General features: G+C 41.5%; 1 protein-coding gene across 1 annotated transcript in view; it reads left to right on the forward strand.

Moving 5' to 3' along the window:
* The first annotated feature begins 6807 nt into the window (after positions 1 to 6807).
* The window catches only part of GUCY2C (guanylate cyclase 2C), a 53005-nt gene continuing 44866 nt past the window's right edge, over positions 6808 to 14946 (forward strand). The window contains exons 1-5 of the mRNA XM_037514306.2: positions 6808 to 7024; positions 11109 to 11221; positions 12403 to 12467; positions 13284 to 13499; positions 14483 to 14604. Of these exons, the coding sequence (XP_037370203.1) occupies positions 6808 to 7024; positions 11109 to 11221; positions 12403 to 12467; positions 13284 to 13499; positions 14483 to 14604 (733 nt within the window). The remainder of the gene's footprint in view (positions 7025 to 11108; positions 11222 to 12402; positions 12468 to 13283; positions 13500 to 14482; positions 14605 to 14946) is intronic.

Genomic DNA, 14946 nt, shown 5'->3' on the forward strand with positions numbered 1-14946 from the left:
ACTCATGCAGAAAATCTACCCTCTAATTCAAACACCATCCTTCTGACTGAATCTTCCATTCTTACAAAACTCATCTCTATGCCTTTCTCTTGTCAGTTTAGATTCTCAAGTCAAACAATCAAAACACTCTTGACTTTTTCAATTCTTTTTAAAATCCACTTGTCCTTTCATTGTACCTATGGAAAAACTCCAAACCTTAATAAGCTTCACCGTTCACTTTCTCATGCCCGCCCTGGAACGACTGAATATCGCCAGAGAAAATCATAAACCTGGGCCGAGTAGGGCTACACTACATTCAGTCACTAACCTAATCTCACCACTCATCACTGCCCAACAACCTTAGTACGTACATGTCTCTTATCAGTCTCGTCTCACTCGTGACAGTGACATGTAAGTCCTTCCCTTCTCAGACCTCTAACTGTTCAGCTCACCTTTCACTCTCTGTCAATGACTCACCTCCTTTGGAAAATAAATTCTTAGGCAAATTACCTTATCCTCCAGTCCACAAGGCTAGAAATGCACATGTTAGTTGACCCTTGAACAATACAAGTTTGACTTGTATTTTCTCTGCCTTAAGATATTCTTAATATATTTTCTCTAGCTTACTTTATTATGAGAATACAGTGTATATGGGCCTCCCCGGTGGCGAAGCGGTTGAGCGCTGGGTTGCGAGGCTGCCCGCAGCCTCTGCGGCGCCGGTTCGATCCCCGGCTGCTCCCCAGCCACCGGAGGCGGGTCCCACATGGAGCACAGACCTCTCCTGCCGCCCGCTGCTCCCCTCAGCAGTGTACTTCGGTCCTTCTGCCTGCTCTGCTGCCCGCTCTGGCTCTGGTGAATTCTCTCACCCTCCCGCGCTTCTGACTATACCCAGTGCATGTATAAACAAACAAACAAATAAATAAATGAAAATACATGCCTCTTAAGAAAAAAAAAAAGAATACAGTGTATAGTGCATCTGTCATACAAAGTATGTTAATAGACTGCTAATATAATAGGTAAGGCTTCTGGTCAATAGCAGGTTATTATTAATTTTTCCAGGAGAACAAAAAGTTACATTCAGAGTTTCGACTACATCGGGATTCATTACCCCAAATCCCCATGTTGTTGAAGGGTTAGCTGTGTAAGCCATCATCCTGCAGTGCTTTCTTCCTTCCACGAAGAAGCCTTGTTCCCTTCTGCCAAGTTTGCAATCCCAATTGCCTCCCATTTTCTTGACACCTCCCCACATTTTCCACTTCCTCCCCACATTTTCTACCTCTTCCTCTTGACCAACTCCTTATCAGCATTTAAGTAACTCAACTTCCATCCTTAAAAATCCTCTCATAACCCTATCTCCCGATATGGTTTTGCCGTATTTCTCCCTCTACCTCTGCTAAGAGTAACATAACCTGATTGTTTTCAGTAAGTAGATTTCTAGAACCAGTTTGCTCCTCAGTTTCTTGTCTACTCTAAAATGATCAACAGTTCTGCACCAATTGATTTTACTAATCCCCTATATTGCTGTTAGATTATTTAGTACCCCAAATTCATTTCTTTCACTTGGGATCAACAGCAGAACCAGCTAGGCTAAGTCCAGGCAGCTGGGTTTTTACACCAGGTTCTTTACACCAGTGTTCTCTTTCAAATCATGTTCCAAGCAAGTACACCCTCCATATAGGCCCTACAGTGGGAGATGCAGCTGCCCAGGTGTCATCAGCTGCCACTCTAGTTACCCATCTAGTTTATGGCCCAGATTCTACAAAAAGTTTTTCAAAGGGTCACCACCACTTTGGTCACACTCATTAACAATTCACATATTATATTTGAAGAGTTTTAAACTGTATATAGTGATTTTTGGAGAAAAGTTATAGTACTATTTACACTGGTTTTTCAAAATGTTAAGGTTTTACCCCCAGTTTTATTGAGGTATAATTGAGAAATAAATTTGTACATAGCCAAGTTTCACAATTTGATGTTTTGATATATGTATACAATGTGAAATAATCTAATGCAATCAAGCTAATTAACATTTCATGCATACATTTCATGTATCATATCAACTCATATAAAGCTATGCTCATAGCACATTCCACACATACAATACAGCATTGATAACTATAGCCATGTTGATTGCTGTGCATTAGATCTCCAGACTCTATTTATTTCTTCATAACTGGAACTTTATATTCCTAGACCAGCATCTCCTCATTTCCACCCTCTCCATAGTCCCTGAAAAACCATTTTAGTCTCGCTTCTATGCATTTGACTATTTAGTTTCCACATATTAGTGGGATCCTACTGGTTTATTTCACTCAACATAATGTCCTCCAAGTTCATCCATGTTGTAAATGGCAGGATTTCCTTCTTTTTCATGGGTGAATAGTGTTATATATCTTAATGTATCTATATATTTATATTTATATATGTGTAATGTAATATCTCACTTTTCTTTAACCCACTCATACATCAACAGACATTTAGATTGTTTCCATATCATGCTAATGTGGTTAATGATGCAATGATGTGGGATTGCACATATATTTTGGAGATTTTATTTCCCTTGGATACATACTCAGAAGTGAGTGGGACTCCTGGATCATAAACTCTGAGTTGTTTTTTACAGTGACCAGCAATTTCCATTTCCAGCAACAGTGTTCCAGTGTTCCCTTTTCTCCATATCCTCACCAACTCTTACTATCTGTTGTTTTCTTTTTTTATCACAGCCATTCTAACAGTTGTGTTTTTTTTTATTGTGATTTTTGATTTGCAGCTCCTTGATGTAGTGATTTTGACCAGCGTGTACTGTTGGCCATATGTCTTCTTTTGAGAAATACACATTTAGCTCTTTGACCCACTTTTTAGTTGGAGTATTTATTTTCTTGCTAGCTAGCTCACTTGTTCCCTTACTTACTGTTGAGTTGCAAGAGTGCATTGCATATTTTGAATATTAACCCTTTATCAGATAATAGGGTTTGCAAATATTTTGCCCTTTTCCATAGGTTTCCTTTTCACTGGGTTGTTTACTTACTTATGCAGAAGTACTTTTTTGTGGGGTTTGGGGGGTTGGGGTTTGTTTTGCTTATTTGTTTGATGCAGTTCCACTTGTCTATTTTTTGCTTTTGTTGCCTGTGCTTTTGGTGTCACATTCAAAACATCATTGTCTAGGCCAATATCAAAATTTTTTCCTATATTTTATTCTGGTAGTTTTATAATTTTAGCTTTTATGTCTATACCATTAATCCATTTTCAATTTTTTGGGGGGGATTGTGTGAGATAAGAGTTCAATTTCATTTTTCTGCATGAGGATATCCAGTTTTCCCAGTATTAATTGTTGAAGAGATATTATTTCCTCATTGTATGTTCTTAGTGCCCTTATTGGAGATCAGTTGATTATAGATGTGTGGATTTATCTTAGCTCTCTTCTGTTCCATTCTTCTACTATTATGGTTTTTTATAACAGCACCACACTGTTTTGATTACTGTAGCTTTATAATATATTGTAAAAACCAAGATGTGTGGTACCTCCAAGTTTGTATTGCTTTGGATATTCAGATTTTTATGGTTCCTTAAGAATTATAGGATTGTTTTTCTATTTCTGTGATATGTCACTGGATTTTGATAGGACTTGCACTTTATACATCACTTTAGGTGGTATGAACATTTTAACAATATTCTTCCAATCCATGAACATTGGCGTCTTTCCATTTATCTGTGTCTTCTTTAAGTTTATTCATCTGTGTTTTATAATTTTAGAGTATGAGTCTTTCATTCTTTGCTTTCATATATCCCAGAGTATTTCATTATTATAGTGGCTCCAGTAAATAGGATTGTTTTCTTAAATTTATTTTCAGATAGTTTATAATTTGTGTATAGAAATGCAATTGGTTTTTTTTTTTTTTTAAGGGGCACATATTATTTATTTATTTATTTGTTTGTTTGTTTGTTTGTTTTTTGTTTGTACATGCACTGGGTACAGTCAGAAGCGCGGGAAGGTGAGAGAATTCACCAGAGCAGAGCAGGCAGAAGGACCGAAGTACACTGCTGAGGGGAGCAGCGGGCGGCAGGAGAGGTCTGCGCGCCATGTGGGACCCTCCTCTGGTGGCCGGGGAGCAGCCGGGGATCGAACGGGCGCCACAGAGGCCGGGCAGCTTCACAACCCAGCGCTCAACCGCTGCGCCACCGGGGAGGCCCTGCAATTGGTTTTTATATGTTGCTTTTTTTATCTGCAACTTTGCTGTATTTCTTAATTTTATGGTATTGTCTTCAGGGTTTTCTACATATATAATCACATTATCTACAAACAGATCCTATTATTTCATAGCATCCAAACCAGAAAAGAACTAATATGAATATATATGTGTATGTATGAATGTGTGTGTGTGTGTAAGATATACATTGGTAATATATTTACATAGTGGTATTTACCTTCCACTTCCTGGCAGAGCACTTAAAACTCATAATTTCCTACTATAAGTGATAAGAGAACTAGGAACATTTTTTGTTCTGTATTTGTTCTTTGACCCTGCTTTCTAAGACCGAGATTCTAAATCCTTTGAAATTTCCTGGGTTATAGGAGTGTCTTGTATTCTAATGAGGGGATTCTTTATCAGTCTCGAATAGTTTCAGGTTGGGGGCTGGTCCCCTGAAAGACTAGTCAAGATTAGAAGCTTGGAGCTCTCTGTCCTAGAAGGGCTGGAGACTCAGTTAATGATTGATCATGCTTAGATGAGGAAGCCTCCATAAAAATCCCAAAAGTACAGGATTAGGTGTGCTTTAGATGTGAACACTGCTACATACTGACAAGTTATTATATCCCAACTCCATGGGGACAGGAGCCTTCTGGGTCTCACCCTATGTATCTCATCATCTGTTTGTTCATCTGTATCTTCTATAATATCCTTTATTATATAATAAGTTGATAAACAGGAGTGTTTCCCTGAATTTTGTGAGCTACTTTAGTAAAGTGTTAAACTCAAGGAAGGGGTGGTAGAATCCAGTTTATAGCTTGTTGATTGGAAGTACCGACTGCTGGATCCTCCTGCCCTCCTTTCCCTCCACCATGTAAGGTCATGGCCAAAGGGATCCCTCCTGTTATGAAGCTGTGCCAGAGTGGAGGATAGAATGACGCATGTCAAGTACCCCTTATGTTTTACAATGGGGGCATCCTTGATTTTTGTATTCCCCCGAGTTTCTGTAGCTTTATTATTATATTGCAAAATACCCCTTGAACTATTTTGTCAGTGGGTAATTCTTAATTTGCTGTCTTTATGGAGGGATGAGAACTGGGATGAGGACTGGGATCTCCTAGTCCTCCATCTTCTCATTTCTTCTATGTTAAAGCATTCATTTTCCCTTAAGTGGTCATCACATCTGTGATGTAACAGTCATGTACTAACAATGATATACTACACCTCTGACTGTGTTTCCAGACCCCTATTTACATTCATGTTCTCTTTCCCAAGCTTCACACCTGCATAGTCTCCTAAAAATCAGTATGTCCAAGACCAGATGTCATGATCTTCTTCCTCAATTTGCTCCTCTCCAGAATTCAAGAGCTTAGTGAATAGCTTTCCCATCAGCCCAGCTGAGTAATCAGGGGTCATGTTGGTTCTTTCCTCTCGCTGATGCCCCAAGTCCAGTCAAATATCAAGTCTCATCCATTTTGCCTTTCAGGTTTCTCTTGAACCCATCTCCACTGCCACTGCACTCATCCAGGTCCCCTTTACCTCTCACTTGCAGCACAGAAACAACCCCTAATTTGTTCCTTGTCCCCACCTGCCTCTCTCCAGGTTCCTCCTTTGATAGCAATCTAAGTGGTCTTTACAAAAATGCATCTGGACATGTCCTTTTCTTGACCTTACAGCAAAGTTCTAAATCCTAATGACACACAGGAAAACCCTTAACCTACCCACACCTACTACTGTGGCATCCTTTATTGCCTCAGGACTCCGAGCCCTCTCCACTCCCACTGTTCTGTATCTCTCACTTCCTCAAACATCCATGTCACTTCCCACCTCTGAGCCTTTGCACATGCTGCTCCCTGCCTCAGAGACACTTCCTCTCTTTCTATACAGCTCATTCCTGTTCATCCTCCAGGGCTCAGCTAGAGGGCACTTTCTCAGGGCAGTCTCCTGGATTTTCTCAAATAGCTTACATTGACATGTCATGTGCTCCCAAAGCACCCTGCACTTTTTCCTTTCTTGAGTTTAGTGATTCAGAATCATTGGCTCAATGTTTGTCTTCCCCACTAGGATGCATGTTCCACAAGGAATTTAACGCATCCAAATCCTTCTTGGCTATATGCCCAGTGTCCTGCCAATGCCCAACACATAGTCAAATCTCAATAAATAGTTTCTGAGTGCCTGAAACATGGCTCTTCCTACTTAAAGATTCAGTTTCAATGAGTAGCTATAGCTTAAGCACAAATATATATATTATATGTAATATATATAATACACATAATATATAATATATATAATATATATATTTCTGTTCTCTTCCTTTTTTTCTCTCTTCCCAGTGATGTGTCACAAATTGATACATTTTTATTGGGCGAGTCCCAGGTAATCTCCCTGTTTACAACTCTGACCTTTCTGTGAGCAAACACACAAAGTGAACTTTGGTTTATCTCCTACCATAATGCAGCTGCTAATTGCTGGCAGGTGGGCTGGATCCTATGGCCCACGTGACCAGTGGGCATGACCAGAAAGGAGCGTGGAGAAGAGTGGACTGAGGGGCCCAGCTAAAAGCTGTCCCGCTACTGCCTCCCTCAAAGCTCAGAGGAAAGCAAGTGAGTGCAAGGAGCATGGTTGTGAAGTAAGCGAGGTCATGAAGGCACCGTTGCTAGGCTTGACTCTGTGGTCACTGCTCATCCAGTCCGAGCTGGTGTTCTGGACCACCCCGGTGGGCCGGAACTGCAGCAGTGCTAGCTATGACATCAGTGTCCTGATGATGAACAACTCGGCCTTCCCAAAGTCTCCGGATGACTTGGAAGATGTGGTGAAAAAGGGATTGGAAATAGTGAGAGAGCGTCTGCAAGAAACTGGTAAGACCGTGGTGGCAGAATCCCTCTCCTCCCTTTTACCACCACTGGGGTCACATGGTAGCTAAGCAAAGATCTTATGTCCTTTACCTGCTCACCCAGCCTTCTCTAAGGGCCGCGTCCTGCCTTTCTGTGTCAAGGCAGCAGATCCTGAGAAAGATGTGCACGCTGCAGTAATGGGCTTGCACAGAGCTTGCCTGCTCCAGGACTGGCCTAGCCCAGGGAATGCCTGGTGCCCACCACAGTAAGATGCCCCAGACAAAACTGGACTCACTGCTCCATTTTGGGAGGTATCATGTGCCCTTTTGTAGCTGCTTTGAGGCAAAATTTGTTCTGAGCCTGAAATTTAACAGGGTTACCTATCAAGAAAAGAAGTTGAGGGAGTAGAATTCATACAGAATTTGAATTTTTCTGTGAATTGGAAAAAAAAATTGGAATTTTTTTTTTATCCTGCTGTTCACTTTTTGCATCTCTGGTGGCTTGTACTCTAAGCTAGAGTCAACATAATACATTTGCCATCAAATTTGGTGTTGCAGTTCTTCCCAGGGTCTTTTAACTATTAGAATTAATGTTAGAACATTTGATAAATTATGTAAAAGAACAAATTTCAGCCTTGATAATTTCCAGCCAGCTGGATGCATCCAGTGACTCCTCATATGCTTCTCGGTTTCTTGGTTTTCAAAATATTTTTGAGATCATGTGGCAAAGGAAAAATTTCCTATCCTTCTGAATTTATTTCATATTCTTCTGCAAGCAGCCTTCCTGCAACTGTACAATATCTGTAGCATCATGTGAACAGACATAATGTACCTTGATGTGACTGTCCTCTCAATCCACTTAGTAATTCCCTATTACAGATAATCCTTTTTAAAAAAATTGTCATAATGGTTTGAAAAGAACTGCAATAAACATTTTCATGCAGTTTTTTTTTCCATTCTTTTACATGGATTCCAGAAATATAATTACTGAGTCAGTGGCTGCTTCCTACATCTTAATGGTTATCTATGGTTCTAAGATTCTCTCTGGTTCTCTCTGTGCTAATAAGTGTATATTTGTGATAACTTCTGTGCCATAGAAATGTCTTCCATCCTGTTTGATAAAAAAATGACCTATAAGTAGGTGGATGTGGCCTAGAGCAATAATGGAACTAGTAGGTCATTTAATAAAATTTCCTTGTTTTTGAAGGCAGTGTGGTAGAGTGAGAAGAATATTTGTTTTCAAGGCTAAGCACCTGGACTGAAATCCCTGCTTCAGGAGTTTTCACTCTTGGGTGAACTATTTCCCATAGTCTCTGAGTTTTGGTTTCCTTGTTTACTGAGTACCTGTCACAAAGGTACTCAGGGAAGATATATAATCTATTCACTTACCATAAGTCTGTAAGATAGGCATTGTTGACACTGTCCTGAAGTAGAAGTTTAATAATTTTGCTCGTCTGTTAGAAACCCATATCTGTGTGATTCTAAAGAGAATACTAAGGTGCCACTGTAAGATCTTTACCCACCTTGAGTGAACTTCAAGGAGACAATAGAACACTGTGGTCAGAAGTAGATTCAGACTCAGAGCTGGTTCATATTCCATTCTTTTAGCCACTCATTTATCGCCACTGACCTTGAGTAGATTACTGAAGTTTTCCGAGTCTCCGTCCCTTCGGCTAGAAAATCACAATAGATGGTGTTTACCTCCTGTGGATAAGGCGTGGACTAAATGAGGAGGTTCATGTAATGTAGCTAATATTTTAACTGAAATAGAAGGTGGTTGTTTTTAGTGTTGTGGCCTTATTATTATTTTTGGTGAGGGTGTTAAGGTGATTATCACTGTGCTGTTGCTGCTGTGAGGAGAGCAAGTTACCAGGACTAGGGAATGAACAGTAGAGTGCACTAGTGAAGGTCTTGATCTCTGAATTCATACACCCTGAGTTTGAATTCCTGCTCCATCCTTTACTGATTATGGGACAGTGAGTAAGTTTTTAATTCTAAGTTTCACTGATCTCACCATTAACGGTGAAGTTGCTGAATGGACTGAATGAGTGGAGAATGTTGGGGGAGGAACACATGATGCAGTAATTCAAGAAGTATGGAGAAAATGTGTTCATGTCCTACACATCAAGCATTATTATTTGGGAAACATTCTATGACATTATATTTAAAAATTAAACTGAAGAAAATTAAGAGTTCAAATTGCTGTGTGTTATGTCCAAATGGAAGAGTTCAAAACTTTTTTCTTAGTCTCAGGAAACCTTTGTGGGTTGTCAAGAATAACAATAAAATTTGTGGAAGTATGAAAAAAGAGATTCCTTCCATCATAGAACATCAGCTCTTCAAGGATGTGAGTTCACAGCTAAATGCACCCAGGCCATACTTTCTGTGCGTTCTTAGAGGCAGCAGGGTTGGGGAAGGGCTTTTCCTAGCCTCCAGCACCTTGAATCCCGATTCGCTTTGGTCCAATACTTACTGACTTATTAGTTTATCCACCTCTCCTATGTGTCCTACTGGCATGTAGTACTGCTTCTCTTAACTAGATTTCTTATTGAACACAGAGAGAATAAGTGTTCTAGAATAAGCTAAAAAAGCAAGAGACTGAATGCTCCCTAGTTAGATATACCTCCAAGTTGGTCCTGGAAGAGCCAAGGTGCCTCCATTCTCTGAAAAAGCAGTTTCTGTCTTTAAAAACATTCTCCTTTGCATGCTCTAAAGATCAATAACTTTTGGGGCCTCCTTGGTGGCACAGGGGTTAAAGACAGTGTTATCAAGCTATCGCCAGCCAGTGCAGCAAGAGTTCAATCCCTAGCTGGCCAGGGAGCAACCCACATGGCACAACAGATCTCTCCTGTCTCACCCACTGCTCCCCTCAGCAGTGTACTTCTGTAGATTTGCCTGTTCTGCTCCCCACTCTCTCTGGTGACACCCCCCCACACCTCTGGCCTGTACCCCAGTTCTTGCATGCATAAATAAATAAATCTTTAAAAAAATCAATAACTTCTGCTGTTGACCTGCTTTCCTCTTTTAAAGGGATTAACCTGGGCCTCCCCTGGTGGCGCAGGCAGTTGAGCGCAGCACTGTGAAGCTGTCTGCAGCTTCTGCAGCCCCGGTTCGATGCCAGCCGGCGAAGGTCCCACATGGCGCGGCAGACCTCTCCTGTCATGGCTGTTGCTCCCCTCAGCAGTTTATTTCGTCAGTCTGCCTGTTCTGTTCCCTGCTCTGTCTCTCGTGAATCCTCTCACCCTCCCGCGCAACTGGCCTGTACCCCTGTTCTTGTATAAATAAATAAATAAATCTTTAAAAAAAGGGATTAATCTGATTTTAATCCTACTTTACATGAACGATGTTAGAGAAATTAAAATAGTTTATGCAAGAACACACAGAAAATCATTTATGCGGCCAGACTAACAGCCGAGGTCTGCAGACTTCCTGTGTAAGGGTGTGGCAGAATGAGGATGTCTCTGCTTAGGAGTCAGACATCTGTCCTGAAGATTTTTTTTATTGGAGGGAGAACTTGGTCAAATGCTTCTGTTCTCTTCCTTGCCTTCAAAAATGTGGTGCTTGGTGTTCTTATCTTCCTCCGAAGGTGGGAGTTTTCCATTTTACAAATATCCCAGACCAGGATGACAAAATGGGTGTAGTCAGTTTGGCTTTGGGGGTGGACCACAGAGGTGCCAGCATGGACCTTGGCAGCAAATAGAACCAGCTGTTGGGAACAGGAAAGATACCTTGGCTTCTGTTTACCGAACACTCCCCAGACCCAAACAGGAAACTTGTTGAATATAGAATTTTGAAAAGAGGATTAAGGGAGCAGTGAACATTATGGAGATGTTCTCAAACTGGATGGTTGTACAAATATATTTACTAAAAGTCATTAAATTGCACACTTCGAATGAGTGATTTTTATGGTGGGTAAATTATACAACATAACAGTTGAGAGGAAAGAAATGACCAGGAATCATACAAGAACTCAAACCAAATATTCCTAGGTCTGAAAATGGAGGTCCGCTTTTTCCTAGGATAATTTAGCAGAAGATTGATCTCGTGGCAGGTAGACACTACTGAAAAATAACCTGAGTTTCTGCTTTTCCCTCCTATCTGGATAACAGGCAGAAATGTGACTGTCAATGCTACCTTCATTTATTCGGACAACCTGATTTATACATCAAGTGACTGCAGGAGCAGCACTTGTGAAGGCCTCGACCTGCTCCGGAAGATGTGGGTAAGTATCTGCATTGGTGGGGGAACCTGCATCTCATGGCACTGGAAGATCACAGTGTGGGTCTTGGGCCTCAGTTCATGGTCTCATGTTTTCCAGCTGTCGGGGGTCTTCCAGGCAGGCTCTCTGACTTTATGCCACATATTTCCCAAGCCAGAAGACTTAGCTATGTACCATCTGTCCACTTAGTATCTGTATACTGGGGGGGATTATTTTATTTTAAATTGTTATAAAACTGTTTACAGTTGCAATGTTACTATTAACTCAATTGCCTCTGTGCCTCTCAAGAAATACTTGAGGTGCCCTGTTCAAAACAAATTCCAAGGCCCTGCACCAGAGGTGGCTATTTTAAGTCCACTCCACAGAGGTGGTCACAGGTTAACAGCTTATGGGCTGAACCTGAACCCCAAATTTAAAGTCATAATTACAACCCAAGCACCACAGGACTGGAGTGCTCCAGGCGCCCGAGACACCAGCAGGCGTGTAAGTCACACCTTTACTATGGAAAGCTGAGGACAGGCTCTCTGGAAAGTGGAGTCCTGGGCATAGAGCCGGGGGTCCAGAGCTTTATTCATGATATCACCCTCACCAGAGGGGCCGTCCTCTCTCTGGAGAGGAGTGAGCGAGGGGAGTTTACGACACTTTGTGATTCTCCCTCTGCCTCTGTGGAGAAGGGTTTAACCTGGTTCTACAAAACCAGGAATGTGAGGTTCTTTATCAGGTACCCCTTGAAAAGCATAGAAAATAAGATCTCATATGGCTCTAATGTGGCATTGCTTTGGGTTCTCATTAGCCTGCCTTGAAGCCCCTCTCCTCCAGGAACCTACCCTCTTCCCCCAAGCCACCTCCACATCTAGTGTCTGGACAATCTGGCCTACAGACACTGCTAATTTGTCAGGTCCTCTGCCACCACTGGCCACCTCTTCTCTCCTCGCCCACAGCCCCTTCTTGCATGGACTTGTCTGCCTCTCAGCAGCCCCTCCCAGCCCTAGCATGCAGGTCACGAGGTCACGCCTCCTGCTTGCAGATGAACATCCCTGTAGACCCACTTCTAACCATGTGGGATCCTTCCTTCTCCTGCTGCTTCTTTCCTGATTATGATTATTTCCTGACATTATGCACTGATTATGTCCACTGATTCATTGTTCTGCATTTAGTGAGGAATTGTTTTTCTTTCCTTACAGAAAGACAAACAGATGGGCTGTGCCCTCATGGGGCCCTCATGCACATACTCCACCTTCCAGATGTAGTAAGTGACTTGGTTTGTGGTTGTTTTAAAACCTTTGTAAATTGAGGTCAGGATATCCCTTACTATTTAAGCGATTGATCCCACAGAAGTCCAGTCAGGGCAACACAGTCAGTGGTGTGGAGACCAAGGATTTGTCACCTCGCTGTAACTGCATGCCCTCATCCAGATATGCCTACCTTTGCTTAGTGTGAATGGCAGTAGCTGTTCATGTGCACTTGGAGGGAGGGGAAAGTACCCCTTTGGGCAGGGGCAATGTTTTACGCAAGTCTCTCTCCACTGGCAAAACAAAAATGTTTCTTTGCATGTGGGAGGTTCTCATCAATGGTGAATTCATTTTCCTAATCCTCTTTTCCTTCTGGGAGGCACACATGCTCAAGAAATGTATTATTTATATATTTGCATTTCACATCTATTGGTCTATAGAGAAAGCAAACAGATGAACTGAATAAAAGAAAAATAAACTTTCAGACTATAAGAGAGTTAGTGGTTACCAGAAGGGAGGGTGAGTAAATCAGCTCAGAGGCATCCATTGCGTGGTTAAGGACGGACTGGACTTTCAGTGATGAACTTCAGGTGGTATAGCCACATAGCACACCAAGACTTGTATACTGTTTTAATGCAGTGTTACTGAAATTAAAAAATAATAATAATAAATCAGTTTTAAAATCCAGCCATCTGGGAGGGAGATCTCTGGAAGTCAGAAACCTGATTGAATGTCCCTATGTTGTTCTTACCATTTATGCCACAAGCTGGAACAGTCAAAAAGGAACCTGAAGTTAACCCTGACATTGTTTTCTTTGTCACCTCTGGGTACAGCCTTGACACAAAATTGGACTACCCCATGATTTCTGCTGCAAGTTTTGGATTGTCCTGTGACTACAAAGAAACGTTAACTAGGCTGATGTCTCCAGCCAGGAAGTTGATGTATTTCCTGGTCGACTTTTGGAAGAACAGCACTTTGCCATTCAAAACTTTTTCCTGGAACTCTGCCTATGTTTTCAAGAATACTACCGAGTCTGAGGACTGTTTCTGGTAAGTAGGATCATCGTCGTTCCCTGGCACTTGCCTTGGAGAGCAGAGGCCTCATCAGTCTGGTAGAGCAGGGAGAACAGGCACCAGCCCATTTTCTTGTACACAAATAAAAGCAAACACAGTGTCGTAACTATAATCGGCATATACTGCGTTTGCAGCACTCTGACTAGTTGTTACAGCACTTTGATATTAGTTTTATGGGTTTCCCACAGTAACCTTCTGACAGGAGAACACCTACTATGTTCCCCATTTTACAGATAGGGAAAGGGAAAGCCAGAAGTTAACACTTTCATGTTGCTGTGCAAGATATTCCTCCAAATGTGCATTCTACCTAGATGTCATTTCTCTCACAGCTTTGCAGAGGAATGATGGGAGGAACAGGATTATGGGTCCCTATGTTAAAATCAAACAGCAAGATTCACTCAACCCAGCAAAGGTATCTGCTTGGAGAGTTGTGTGGTTGCATTACTGTCTATATCACCAGGACAATTTGGTTCTGCATTCTCTCTCCACCTAAGTATGCTTCTGAAGACATGCTAGGACACCCCCAAGAAATGCGCATTTAGGAAACTACTAGAATCAACTTTGTGGGTAAACTTAGAACTTAGAACATATGAAAGTTCATTGTATACAGGTGGAGAATTTATTCACTTCTGAATTTTTGTACAGTAGACTGAAAGTTTCTACTTATCTGGGATAATAGGGCTGGCTTGTGCAGTGGAGTTGAATTTTCCTTTTACAAGTCTTAGGAAGCCATTCCCAGACACTCACCCCATCTTGACTCTTTGTATAGATGTGCAAAGATGCCCAGCACTGCCCTCCACTTTCACTAAACTAGTTCCCACCGTCCTAACCAGTCGTCTCATGGCATGTGATTTCTATTGTGTTAGCAGCAGCAATGACCTGTAAACAAGGTGCAAACAGTATAGACGCCAACACAGAAGCTAAGTTGGTTTTCTCAGGTTTTTTTTTTTCTGTTCTAGGTACCTCAATGCTCTGGAGGCCGGAGTTTCCTATTTTTCTCAGGAAATTCACTTCAAGGAGCTCTTGAGACGAAATGAGCAATTCAATGAGACCTTAAAAGACCCACACAGGAAAAGCAATGGTAAATAGACATGGAGATTATTTTTTAAGAACTTCTACCTCATAGCCACCACCCCTTTAGGATTTGTTTTGACACACCTGTCACCACAGAGCTGTCATCATTACCTCTATATCTTGTATATTTGGCGGGGAGCACCCTAGTTGCCTGCATGTTCCTTCTATCATGTTCTTTTTGTTTAAGAAAACCTATCCTCTGAGAGAAAGTACAAGCATAACAAAATGATGCTGAAATCCAGATTTTATAAACCAAAATGATACCATGCCTCACCATCAGTAAACTGTTTTAAGTTTATTTCACCAGTAACTGCTTTAAGTTTACCTCAGTCCAATATATTATCAAGCT

The sequence above is a fragment of the Talpa occidentalis genome, unplaced genomic scaffold, assembly GCF_014898055.3.
Source record: "Talpa occidentalis isolate TD23 unplaced genomic scaffold, MPIMG_talOcc4v2.1 talOcc4.16, whole genome shotgun sequence".
Taxonomy (NCBI): Eukaryota; Metazoa; Chordata; class Mammalia; order Eulipotyphla; family Talpidae; genus Talpa; species Talpa occidentalis.